The sequence below is a fragment of the Notechis scutatus genome, chromosome 6 (assembly GCF_049901735.1).
Source record: "Notechis scutatus isolate UNSWTSFEM ecotype Mainland chromosome 6, rNotScu1.2, whole genome shotgun sequence".
NCBI lineage: Eukaryota > Metazoa > Chordata > Lepidosauria > Squamata > Elapidae > Notechis > Notechis scutatus.
The window spans coordinates 11,825,220-11,839,700 of record NC_142014.1 but is presented as its reverse complement, the minus strand read 5'-3'; the positions used below and the strand labels follow the sequence as shown (position 1 = coordinate 11,839,700).

At 33.3% G+C, this 14,481-nt stretch overlaps 1 protein-coding gene across 2 annotated transcripts in view; it reads left to right on the top strand.

The window, feature by feature from the left end:
- Positions 1-14,481, top strand: part of SLC13A1 (solute carrier family 13 member 1) — an 84,132-nt gene that overhangs the window by 63,530 nt on the left and 6,121 nt on the right. For both annotated transcript variants that reach the window (XM_087969376.1, XM_087969375.1), the window contains exons 9-14: positions 5,364-5,483; positions 6,205-6,303; positions 6,434-6,535; positions 10,579-10,682; positions 11,470-11,579; positions 13,613-13,774. In XM_087969376.1, coding sequence (XP_087825502.1) covers positions 5,364-5,483; positions 6,205-6,303; positions 6,434-6,535; positions 10,579-10,682; positions 11,470-11,579; positions 13,613-13,774 — 697 coding nt within the window. The remainder of the gene's footprint in view (positions 1-5,363; positions 5,484-6,204; positions 6,304-6,433; positions 6,536-10,578; positions 10,683-11,469; positions 11,580-13,612; positions 13,775-14,481) is intronic.

Sequence of the window (14,481 nt, the reverse complement as noted above, 5' to 3'; positions counted from 1 at the left end):
AATGTTATCCATAGGTAAAGCTTTGTGGTGAATAATTTGAATTCACACATAGTACACAAACTGCAATATTTTCCTTGATATGGATAACAATCATGAACATTCTGTCACTTTCACTCTACATCACAAGGATTTTTAATCTGTTAAATGATTTCCAACTGCCAGGAATATTGTCCATCTGCTACATGTAATTCATTCAAAGTTGCATCACTGCAAACCGAATTTTACACAGAAGAATATATGAACTTCAAAAGCAATAAAAGAAAAGCTTACATATGATCAAATAAGCCAAGACACAAACATTTTAAAATCTTGTTGAATAGAAAGCAAGGGACCATAGCAAAATCTATATCTCCTCTAATTCCTTTTGTGCATTTGTCTTGATCACTGGGAATGGCTTGTGCATATTTCATTCATATTAATTCCTAACAAAAATAGAATTTGGGTTGCATATGCTAAGTAGGAATGGCTGCAAAAATGTATTAATATATGATATAGCATTATGACATTGGCTTTGTAGGGACTCTAGGATAATGGTTACAGCAGTTTACAATGCTACTGTTTACGTTGGAGACAGACAGATAGACAATTTTTCAAAAAATGAAATGTTAAAAGATAAACAAAAATAGAAAAGGAAAAGGGCTCAGAAAAGATTGTCCCAAAGATGCTTTTTCAAAAGGCAACGGGACTTTCTTCATTTTTTCTTCTAGAAGACATAACTTCTCATCCAAGAAACATCTTCAGCTCTGACTGATTTTCCAGTAATGGACTCTTCCCAAACAGAAATTAGATTTTCCAGTTTTTTCTTTCATCAAGGCTGTCATTTTTGCCATCTCCACCAACCATCAACATCACCATCCATCCTCCCCTGTAGGTTTTTGTAAATCTTCCACTTTAGAGCGTATAAAGTTCTCCCTGCTATTATCATATATAAAAGCAAAGTTCCATTAGACATTTTCAAGGAGACGTAGGCTGGACATATTAATTGGTTCATAAAAGTTATTAAATAACTGGGTGCTTTTTCTGGCCTGGTTTTCCCATATGTCTTAGTCTTCTAACTCTTGCTTTTAAAAGAAAGTTCAAAAAATGGAGAGGGATACAAGGAACTAATGAATAAATCCCCTTCTTTTAATATATTCCTTTTGCCCGTTCCTTTCTCTTTGGGCCTGTAATAATTAAGAATCCAGATTTGCCTTGTTGGAGGCAGGGAAGGGCAGAAAAATGAATGCAAACGGCTACTGCTTTCTCGCCTCATAATTTAAGATGCGTGCACATTCCTGGGATAGCAACCAAGCCCACAGCCTATAGAGCAGGCTCTAATAAATAGCTTGAGTAAACAGGTAGTTCTAAGGAAAATTAATTCAGGGCAAAAAGCGGAAGACGGAGAGCTGTGGAATTGGAAGTAGGTGAGCAAAGAGAGCATGTAGAAAGGTAATGAACTGAGCAGCTGCACAGCAGAGGGAAAATAAATGCCAAGGAAAAAGAAATATCATTACTAAACTGCATTAATATCTTCAGGCTTTATAGCTCTCCAGAATACAGCTGGTCTTCTCAGTTCCAGTTAGGTATGATATAGTTTTGCTTTTCTTACTGGGGGTGGGTTGTGGAGAGGGAGGGAGAAGCATGTCCTTCTTTCAAAACTTAAATAACCTAAGAACATTGTTAAGATAGTAAAAACCCTGCAGAGAGGTCGTCTTATATCTAGGCTAGTCCTGATAGAGCAATTTTGTCATTGCTGTTATACATCAGTAGCTGTTCCTTAATGAAAACGACAGTGCATGACAATAGCCATGAAAGAAAGTCAAGAAGGGAGGGAGTTGTTCAAAGACAAGACTCCAACTCTCTTTCATATCACTGTCTGCAATAGTCCAAGTCCCTAAGGGCAAAAGATAGGCTCTTTTTAGCCTGTGAATTTATTAGTGAAAATTGGCTGAGCAAGTAGTTTGTTCAAGTCGGTACGCTAATAATGGTTATGTAATCCATTGGAAGGCTTTGCTTTGTTTGGGCAGTTGAACTTGGTCCTTTTCTATTTAGGCCTGTTTCTTATATTTTAAGAATACATATTTTGAGATGCAGATTCACTTCAGATTAGCCATATTTCCTTATAATTTCATGCTACAATCTTGGCATAATAATGTGCACAATCTTTCCGTCAGTTGAGACAAAAGAGGAAGTTTGGAATGGCTTGCCTTCAGAAGTTGTGGGTGCTCCATCACTAGAGCCTTTTAAAGAAGAGAGTGGACAGCCACTTCTCTGGAATGGTATAGGGTCTCCTGCTTCAGCAGGGAGTTGGACTAGAAGTCCTCCAAGATCCTTCCAATTCTGTTATTCTGTTAAGTATTCTCTTAAGTATTTATTGTTTGTTGGTTTAATTATTTTCTTTATCCTACTAAAATCAGATGACTTTTAGCACCTTTAATTCATCATCATTTTGAAATGCTCCTCATAATCCAAGATAACAAACCAGGATTAAACCAGAGTACAGTATTGCCTTCACAAATATTATTTTGTGTGGGTGGATTTAATCATAATGCCATGTTTCCAAACAAACTCTTTTTATTTACTAATTCTTGTGAAGCCAGGAGTCAAGTAAGAATGAATTGACTGCTTCCATGCTGATTATTCACAGTCCAGTTGAACAGACCATAATTCCTGGCTCACAGTGATACATAACTTTGGCTAATCTAATAATGTCATTTTTCTCAATCTAGAATAATTCTCACAGAATTATTCAGTCACAGAAGAGTGGGGTTTTTTAAAACAATGTCTTGAAAACTTTAAGCTTTTGCAACAATTTGTGCACATGAAATCTGTCTAGTCTCTGAGGTATCTTCTCATTAGTCATTTTAGCATCTTCTAGCACCATTCGGCTGTCTTTGAGGGAATAGAAACCCTGCCTGCTATATTGTTAAATTGACACAACAATGGTTGCAGGACTTTAGAAGTTTCTGTAAGTGATGACTGCGACATGTTTCAGAACATATGTCAAATGCTATCTGGAAGTCTTTCAGAGTACCTTTATCATTTCAGAAAATAAGTTTCATTTTTTGTATGAATAGATAGTGTGTACATAGATAGTGTATACTAAAAATCTATCCAGATGATCCTTCTTGAAGATCATAAATGATCTATCAGTTGAGGGAAAAAAATAAAACTAGATATTTATTTCTAGTGAGAACTGGGTTTTTGTCAGGATCCTTGTCTCACATAATCTTGGAAAATGAAGCAATGAATAGATAATTAGTTTGCTTCTGGAACTTTGGAATGATTTTGTTTGATGCATTTTTATAAAACTTTTCTCCATTTCTCCATAAATAAATAAAAAATCAGGCAGAAAAGAGAAAGCATTGTTGTATGCTGAAAACTTTAACTTCCAATCGGGATAATTATATGGTTATTACATCATACAGTGGTTGAAAGTATAGTAAAAACTATGCTTTTTTTTCCAGAAATGTAGAAGCCCTTTTCTACACTGTTATATTCATTCAAATTGCTTCTAGAACTCTAAGAAAGGCAGCCAAATTATTTTGTTTTGTTTTTAATTTTTGGGCTTTAAACCTGCTGCCATACAATCCTGCCTGAAATCCTTCCTATCAGAATCACTAAACATTATTCAGTTCTGTCCCAATTTACAAAAAGTGATAGATATTTGTTGAGACCCATTTGTACAAACAGCCCTACTCCAACACTCCAAAAGCATCCAAGGCTTCTGAAGGCATGAAAATGTCCTGATGAAGTATGACATCAGCAGACCAATCTAAGTTAATAAGAGAAATTCAGAATCCTGTACTACTACTCCCCTATAATTAGAACCAAAAGTTGAAGTATATATATATTTGTTGATATGACCAGTGTAGACTCCTGATGACAAAATGGATAGGATCATGCAATTTTCTTGAAGTATTTTGTCAAAATCTTCTGGAAGATTTTTGACAAAATACTTGGAGAAAATCAATCTTCTTCTGGAAGATTTTTCAACTTTCTAATTTAAGGTTGAGGAAGATTGATTGGGTCAATGTCATGAAGCTGGCTTTAAGCCCAAGGGAAGATAGAAATCTACCCACTTCAAGTCTAGCACCTTTAATCACTCTATCACTCTGATTCTCATCTACTGTGCACTTGATCTTTCCCATTGCAACTGAATTCATCACCATGGCTGCCCAGAGCATTTTGTCTTATCTGATAAAATTAATTGGTTTAATGGTCTCAAGGAAATAACATGCAACTTGTCCTCAACTTACGATCACAGTTGAGCCCAAAATTTCTGCTGCTAAGTTGAACATTTGTTACGTGAATTTTGACCCATTTTATCAGTTTTCTTGTCCCAATTATTAAGAGAATCACTGCAGTTATTAAGTTAGTAATATAGTTAAGTGAATCTGGATTTCCCATTGGCATTGCTTGTAAGAAGGTCACAAAAGGTGATCATATGACCACAGGGCACTGCAACCATCATAAATATGAGCCATGTGACCATCAGGATGCTGCAAATGTTGTGTGAAAACTGTCATAAGTGAATATTCTCAGTGCCATTGTAACTTTGAACGGTCACTAAATGAACTGTTGTAAGTCGAAGACTACGTGTAAAGTTTCGATAGAACAGCTAATACAATAAAAAGGTTACAATACAATTACCTTTCTTAATTTATAGCTGTCAAATAAGGACTGAATCTTTTGTTCCAAAAAGAGTTTAATAAAAATCATCCAAAACTTTTCAGATGATGAAACAAATATATATCTGCATTTGTTAAGCTACTGATTGTTGGAGTTCAAGGGGTGTTAATTACTGTGCTGAGAAGATCATATGAGACTTACCCTGAATAAGATATTAAAGCTTTGACTACAATTATGCTTGCTGGCCAAAGATCCATGTAGTTCAATATTTGGAACTTCCAGGGCTGAAGATGATGGATTTCTATTGAAAGATCTTTTCTTGTATTTTTCCTCTCATATACATTAATCAACACAACTAACAATGATTACTGTAAAAAAATTAATAGAATACCATTTCCACTATAAAGTATGTTGATAACAGATAAAACCCATCTTCATATAAAGTGTTATCTAGAAGAATTTTAATTAACTGATAGAAGACAATTTTAAAAGAAATCATCTCTGCTTCAATGACTGGAGCATTCTAAAATACTTCAATCCACCATGCATTGGCCAATTGGTACAAGACTCTAAACTGCTGATAGTGAATACTCCATTTGTACTTCCTGGAGAGTCATTATCTATTAAGATGAAAGCTGGATAGATTTTATATTAAGGTTTATCATTTGTGTAGCCATTGTGGATCTTGGTTTAAGAAACATCTTTCTATTCATACTCAAAGCCAATTCAAATTTCATTTTTATTTTTTTCAGACGATATCCTGGTTGCCAATGCATTAATTTTGGATCCTGGTTTATTCTTTGCATACCAGTCACTGTTATTATTTTAATACTCTCCTGGGTTTGGCTTCTGTGGCTTTTTTTGGGTTTCAAGTAAGTACTCTTATGGGAAAAGAAACCAAAGTATTATCGTCTTGTGTAAGGATGTGTTTACAATGAGTAAAAATAACAAATCCTTGCCCCCAAGGAGCATATGTACAAAATAAATATGAGAAAACAATAGAGGAAGAAGAAAAATGAAGGCATAGAAAAGTGAAGGAAAATACATATTTTTCTTATATATCTTTCTGCTCAGCTACAATTCTGAATGGATATAATATGCTTCAGTGAAGGCAAATAGCTTGAGGGTTCAAGAAAAAATAATAATGTGGATTATATTATCTTGATATGCAATTGGAAAATTAGGATGCAAAGCAGAGTGGGGAAATCAGCACTACCCCTACTATTAGGAAAAGTGTGACAACTGATTCAGGCAGTATGCTACACCAAGGAACAGTAGTAAAGTATTGGAGCTAAGTGTTATAACTGCAAACCATCCTGCCCAGTGATCTAATAGCTGCCTTGCTGCATAGCTAAGATAGAGGGTCCATTATTCACATTGAAGTAAGATTGCTCTCCCAGGCAGGTCAGTTTTTGTATATGATATTGTGGCATTCTCCTCATTATGTTGGACTTGGACTGCCCATGAGATCTTTCCAAGGAAGAAAACCAACCCAGTCCTCGAGAAGTTCTTTGGATCAGTCATCAGAAGTAGAACCTATCTTCTGGTGAACAGGTATTATAACAAGTTATATCAATTCACTTTTCATTTCAGCTTGAAAGAAATGTTCCAGTGCGGCAAGGCAAAGTCACCTAGAGAACAAGCTTCAGCACAAGTAATCAAAGAAGAATACAAGAAACTTGGATCAATAAGGTAAATGCAACAAATGCATTTGGCTCATCTACAGAAGAAATATTACAAATGCTATCAAAGAAATATTACAATACTATCAAAGTGAATCACTTCAAAGGGTGATGGTCAACACATGGTGTTTTTGTTGCAGCTACCCTGAAGTTGTCACCCTTGTCTTGTTCTTTCTGATGGCCCTGTTATGGTTTACTAGAGACCCTGGATTCATCCCTGGTTGGTCTTCTTTATTTCCAAAGTAAGTCAATAAGCCATCTTGCACAATTTTTAGAAGGTTCTATATTTTTATATATGGATAAGTCCGGATCATAGTACCAAATATTTCTGCAAACATCTATTAGAATGTGTAGGGGAAGGATCAATGCCTTTTAAAAAAAACACACATTTCCCGCTGGTTTTCAGAATGCCACCAGCATCATAGAAGTTGTGCTTGTTATCGATCTTTCTAAAAATATACAAAGACAAGAGCCAGTGAAAGGTGATGGTTAAGTGTTAGGCTAGAAGTGGAAGGAATGAAATTCTAAGTTTTTATTCCACTGCCAAAAATGATTGAATGAATCAAGTTATGTATATGCTAAAATATTGTAGGAATCTGAATAGCTGACACTTTAGCTATGTCTATTTAGGTCATTTTCATCCAAATAGTCTTGCATCTAGAGTGGGATATCCAGTTTGCTTAGCTCAACTTGAAGAATCACTATCTTTTTTTTTTTTTTTTAAAGCTGGAAGTGTTAAATAAACATTACATAAGAGTCATTTTTTTTTTAACCTGAAATATAATCATACCTTCTTACGTTTTTATTTTTCTCTGTTAGATTTTCACCACAGTTATAATTTCTTTCTAACCATTCTGAATATCCATTATATTCTGCTTCTGGCATGAAATTTCATGCGAAAACTCAGAATCCATTCAGGTGTTTGGCTGATTCGTATATGCTACTAAATTTGAAGGTTTTTTTTTATGTGTGTGTGTACACATAAAATATTCTTTGCAGATTTTATTTTCAAACATTATTTACATTTAGTTCCAGGAAATTTCCATGGCAACACATACGATTATAAGAACCCCATACAGAATAGTTCATGTGAGGTTTCCCATTAGTTTTTCTTTATAGACACTGCAGAATACCTCATTATCCAAGAATATGTTTTACATATTTTATGCCACAATATCTAAAGGAAAGCTGGGCAGCCTTTAGTCCTAAAGAGCTCTGGTGATGCTAAAATAGGGCTACTAAGAGAGTTGTCAAGGTCTTGCTATTGTTTTAAAAGCTTCTGCGTATTTGCTGAGATTTTTTTATCTCTGTCAGATATGACAGAGAATTCAGAAGAATTTGATAAAATAGAGGCATCTTGTTTCTGCTACATCTTAAACTATTTAGTTACTTCTTTAATCTTCAGTGTCTGCTATGAGTTTGGTCGCTTTGTTTCTTGTTAATAAGAAGAATTTGCATTTTTTTCTGCCTCTGATTGGTTAGTTGTGAAGAATCCCTTTGTAGCTAGGTTTTGGCAAAACAAAAAGAAAGAAAAGAAAAGAAAAATGTGGAGCTTTTCAATTCAGAGGATGCACTCAGAGTCAACTCAAACTAGGCTCATATAATCCTATAGATTTTCTTTTGCCAGGAAGGATTTTTCTGGGATGTTTGCCAGAAGCTATCGCCTTTTTATAGTTACTGACAATACCGTTTTTTACAATTCCTTTTTAAAAAGCTTTACTAAATAATGATGCTTCTTTTACATGAGTTTTTTTATAGTTTATGACAGATGAAAATATAATACTGAAATGTTTTTTATAACACTGCTTTTTTAATTAAAAATATGACAGAAAGATAATTTAAAAAAAAACAAATATAGAAGGAAGGAACAAGCAAACCATAATCTATTACATAATATTCACATAATTTTGTAAACAAATCACATGAAATATTTCTCTATCTTTTCATTATGAAAAACACCCACTTAAAAAAACCAAATTATACATCTTTGCTAGCTTTATCTTTACCTATTGAGCGGAAATATTTTTCACTCCTTCCTAACCTTAAGAAATCTATAGTTCATATATCAATAGATCTATATTTTTAATTTATAATAAAAAATACATTCACTTCCTCAAAATTTTCTGGTGTCCCCATATTAACAATCATATGGATTACAACCCCAAACAGAACATTAATAGAACAAACCCATATCATTTGCACGTGTCCTTGCACTTCTAAGTTAATGAAATTAAGCTAGCCTTTTTAAAGTATTCTCAGGCTAGTCCAATAACCAAGAACAAGAAGATTTTGTTGAATTAATCTTATTGTAAGATCATAGGAAATATGCTTACAATTTTAAATCCCTTTGTCATTGATTCACAAATATAAGGTGCCTCAACTCTCTATACAAAATAATTATTTGCAGAAATTAATATATAACATTTAAAAATGTGGTGAGTTTTAAATTATCTAAATTATTTATATAATATAGTAGTAATACAGGAATTTTAAAAATTGCCAACACATCCAAGTCTATTGCAATATCAAGAGATATTTTAGTTATATATAAACCTTTTTTGTTTTAGGCAATCAAAATTCAATCTGCAGTGATACAAGTAGTTTGAAAAATTGATTGGCAATAAATTAATCTAAAGTATTAATAGCTAAATTGTCCAAGATTGTAACAACAACACCAGCTTTATGTGCTATTTTCAAACAGGGAACTAGAAGTTGATATAAAACAAAGTTTTTCATATCTATAAGGATGGTCATATGGGCAGTGTTAATAGATGTGTTGTCTTCTGCAATACAAATGTTATTTATCACCTGAAAAAGTCTTTGTGAAATAGCACCTGTTTATTTGAGGGACTGCCTGTCTCCATTTGTTTCTACCCATCTGGTTTGGTGGGGCAGAGTGAGGTTGCTCCAGCTCTCATTATTTTAGAGTCATTTTCTGGGTCCAGGAAGTATGCCTTCTGTCACAGACTCACAGTGCCTGCCTCTGGACTGCTGGATGGTTCAAGTAGGTAGTAAAGATCTACCAGGCTCTGGAGCAGAATGAAGATTGAGCCTATTGGTGGAATTTCTGTTAGATGTTGTTGTTTTGGGGGCCATTTGTGATTCTCTGTTGTGCATGTTGTACTTATTTTTAACTTTTGATTGTAAGCTGCCCAGAATCATTGTGAGACAGGAAGCCTATACATTGTATAAATAAATGAATCAAATAAAAGGGTCAGAATCTCAGTCAACTGTCTATAATGCAAGAAAAAACAAAACAAAAAGAACTGGGACTAAAAATAGACTTATGCCCCAATCAACATAGCAAAGAGAGCTACATGGTAGTAGAATGCAATTGTGGATTTTATTATGGATTGTGAGGATTGTGCCAATAATGAATAATTAAAAAAAAATATTACCAGCATTTGATAAACAAATTGAAGACAAAATACATGCCCAGTGATAAAGCTGATTTAAGACCCTAGCATCATATGATAACTAAAGTTTAAGAAAATCCAGGAGTCTGTCTTTCCCACAAAAGAAATATGCTGTAAACAAAGACATTCTTTTTATCTTGGGTTGCTTTTAGCAAATATGTCAAGTTTAAGTATAGTTACCATTTTCTACCTTTTGCTACAAGCTGAACATAATTTTTAACCATCTGTTTACAATGTTGTACATCTGAGGTTTAAAGAAAAAAGGATTTAAAAAGCATATTTGGGAAGATATGGTATTTAAGAGAAATTTGTTTGCAGATACTGAGTGCTAGAAACATTTGAAAAAACTAAGAGTGAATTTTGATACATATGCAGAAATATTTATCAAATTTTAGCGAAAACTTTTTTTTTGGAAAAAATGGAATAAGATGAACTAAACTTCTGAATTAAAGTAAGCAACTACAAGAAAATCATATTGTCAGATTTGCCCATTCTTAAAAAGTTGGTAGAGATATTTGTGAACATGTCAGATATTTAACAAGATACTTTGTGAAACAATCTGTTTTTCTTCCTAGTACAGTATCTTTCTACATATATTCACATACCGTATGTAAGCACCTGTAATTTCTCTAACAAACATTAACAGAATTTGTTGGTGGAAATTCTGGTAGGTGGAAACCCCATATATATTTTCAGGCAGGTCAAAAGATGAACTATACAAATGATTTATTTAAAAGATTGAAATTTATAAAATTACATCTGAATTCCTTTAGGCTGCTGTAGTATTACTTCAGAGATAAAAAAAAATCACCAAATTCTTTTCCCAGACTTGTAATATTTATTTTCTAAGTAAATATCTCTTTCCTTAGATATCCAGGCTTTGCTACAGATTCAACAGTGGCTTTACTAATTGGGCTCCTCTTCTTCATTATTCCTGCAAAAAGATTATCTAGAACTTCAAATGGAGAAAACAGTTGAGTATATTTCCTTGCCCATTTTTGCTGCAATTGCTTAATTTAAAAAAAATATGCAAACACATATATACATACATACATACATACATACATACATACATACATACATACATACATACATATTGGATTCTTCTGAAATTCATTTGACCTAAAAAGTTTACATACAGCTGTTTGAATAGGCATACTGCAAATCAAGATCTCCCCTTTCAAGAGAATCAAAATTCAATGGATCAGAAGAAAATACATATCTGAAATAAAGAAACTTACTACCCAAGTTTCTATGACATAAATCATCTATCTGCTTTAGGAACTTTGTGTGTTTATACATTAACCTCTGCCCTAAAGTGACTTTTTTAAATTTGTACTTAGTAAAATCTATGTACCCACCCATTGGGCTTTGTAGAAAATTATGTATCATTTTGTTGGGCAAATGCAGGATTTGAAGTTTACTCAACAGATTTTCTTGTTCTAACTGAGCCAAGAGCCTGGGTGCAGATGTAAATTTTGGAAGTTTGCCATAGGCAATATAATCATCATATGAACGTGATGTGTTATTATAATCCCTGATGGGGGAAGAGAAGGACATGAGGGTATGTTAAAAGAAAACAAAATGGTGGCTGAAAATGCTCCAGTGGAGCCATTGCCTTGACTTTTTTTCGTCACCTCCCTACCAACTCCTTCAAGATGTATCTAGGTGAAAATATGCTTAAAATCAAATGGAAGAGATGCCTGCAGTGAGTTTTTCTCTAGTTACTAATATAAAAAAAAAACTTTCTGTCTTTTCAGTTGTTTTTGATTACAGTCCACTGATATCTTGGAAGGAATTTCAAGAATGCATGCCCTGGGAAATTGCCATCCTTGTTGGTGGTGGGTTTGCGCTGGCTGATGGCTGTGAGGTAATGCAGGTTTTTACCATTTCATCAGTTTATAAGGTATAGGTAGTTATAAGGGAAATGCAAAGAATGGCATGATCTTTCAGTGATTTTGTTCATTGATGTTACTTGTCTAATGGCAAAATATTATCCCTGAAATTGTTTGCATTTAGGCACACTAAATTTATTGAAATCAGCAAGAAACATCTGTTGTCTAAAGTAATATATGCACAAACTATTTCCCCCAAAAGGCTATCTGTTCCTTATGCTTTATATATATCTTGTGGCCTGTGTTTTGACTTCCAGTCTCCCATAAGAATATCCCACTGGCAATACATTGCAGAATTTTCCAATCCCAGTCATTAAAAGTCTGGGTATGTTGTGCACTCACTCAGTTTCATAAATACAATGCTGAGATTTATTGATGTGTTTTTGCAATCAATATAGGCAAAACCTTTAGTAAAGTTCCTCAGACAAACATAATTTTTCCTCATGTAGAGGCTAGACCCCATTTAGGGACCACAACTGGGATAGGCAACTTGATCATTAAGCAAAGCAGTTGCTAAATAGAACTATACAGTAACTGTACTTATAATCTTACTTCAGCTTTCCTTTGCTCTGCAGTCACGCAAAGGTTGTAACTGCAAGGATTGGTCACAAACTTATGCTTTCCTCACTATCATTACTGCAAATGGCCATTAAATCAGATAGTCACTAATATAGTATATTAACTGTATACTAATACTTATATACTAATATAGTCAGAAAGTCACTGTTCTTTAATGTAATAGATCTATCCAAGTTTTTCTGATGATGTGAAAGAACCAGAAATATATCTATATAATATACTGATCACATTTGAACAATACACCAAACCATTGTTTTTACTAACTACTACATTTTATATGGGCAGGAAAGCTTGTTCATATGCTCAGCTTCACCATTTTAGAAATATGTCTGTGTCTAATGAAAAATTACATAATCGTTTTTGAATAGAGATCAAATTAACAAAATTTTATTGTGCTGTGGTACTTTGAATTTGTAGACCATGGTTTAGGTGCCAACATAAATAAAAAAATAAAACGCACCACAGCTTATAGTATAGTTTCTTTATAAGCATGATATTGTTATCATTGGATGTTAACAACTGTTCTGATATACCAAAATTGTGATCTCAGCAGGCTATGTTGGAACTATATCCAAATCCAATGATAACCAGGTTCTGATATTATTGATAAATTAAAATAAATCCTTATCAACTCAATGTCATGATTATGTTCTAATTACATTATTTCTTCATTTATAAATCAAAAGAGGGGCTATTTCAATCTCAAGGGAAAACGTTGGTTCACATTACTGCAACAGGAAAAAAATGCTGTAACATTTAGATAGAGGATTAATCTATGTGCAAGTGTTGGAGAACTACTTGTTAAACTAGAACTATTTTATGTATTAATGCTATAACATATAAATAATTTTATTCTTCATGTGGACTCATTATCATTCTTTCCACTATGCACGACTGAGGTTAAAAAATAAAGGACTTAAACCTAAGCTGTTTGAATCTAAGAGATGATCCAAAACATACTTACCTTGAACATTTCTCCATTGGTACAAGTATATTATTAGGATTGTTCTATAATCCTCCAATTGTTATTTTACAATTTATAAAATGGGTCTCAAGCAAATATTCCCTTTAGCATTTTCACACTCATCAACATATTTAAGGGTCATCCACACACATCAAGAATCTCTGAAAGAAAGCAGATATGGTTGCAGTTTATCAGATCTGGCATCTAAGCAGCTGTGGTTATCTATACAAAATGTTACACACTATTAGGTGGCTAAAATATATCCACTCACTCAGGCTGAGCATTCTCTGTGGTATGAATATATTTTGCTAGAAGGAAAAATAAATCATATTGTAGGGACGGGTCTCTTCTCTGTTTCTGCTTCCATATTGATCTTTTGGATTAAGAAGCCATTTGGTTAAATTACATTTACACGAATTGTTTAATGAAATTTATAGATAACTAAGCATTTATTGTTTTTTCCAGGACTCAAAACTCTCAGCCTGGATTGGAAGCAAATTAACCCCATTAGGATCACAACCCATATGGCTAATAATTCTCATTTCATCTTTGATCGTGACCACAATAACTGAAGTAGCTAGCAATCCTGCTACAATCACTATATTTTTGCCTATCTTAGCTCCCTTGGTAAGTAATCTGATTTAGGTTTGAAACAGCTGATCTATAGTCATAGCAGTTAAAGATCACTAAGAGGTTGAATTTAAAACAGGAGTTTTGCAATATGAATTAATGGCAGTAAATGGAGAAACAGAATGATTAGTTATATATGATTACTGAATTCAAGACTACGAGAGTAAAGTATTGTGAATAATTCATAATAGGGTTTTTCTTTGTTAGTTTTGTGAGCTATAACAAGTTCGGAAAGAAAAACAATCAATGTTTATTTGACTCTTAAGCAAAGGCATAATTGAAGCTTAAAGCTTTTGCTTCTATAGTATTTTCAGAGATGCATAAAGATCACATCTTAAAAGAGTTTTTGAATTATTCATTATATTTATTTATTAAACAAATTTATATGGCTGCTCAACTTACTCACAGTGACTCTGGGTGGTATATAATACTCTACCTATAGAGATATTTCTCTCCTTAGTATCTTTATGTAGTTTTGTCATAATATATAAAATTGTCTAATTCCTGTGACAGTCAATAGCCTTGAGATTTTCGTGCTGTTATCCATCCAATTATTAAGGAGCTCTGATTGTGCTTAGTTTTTCAGGTCAACTAAGATCAACAAGAGTTTATAATAAATCCATTCTCCTTATAGTTATGATTAATTTACTTCACATTTGTAATAAAATGTACTTATATAAGAATAAGGAAGCATTTTATATTAT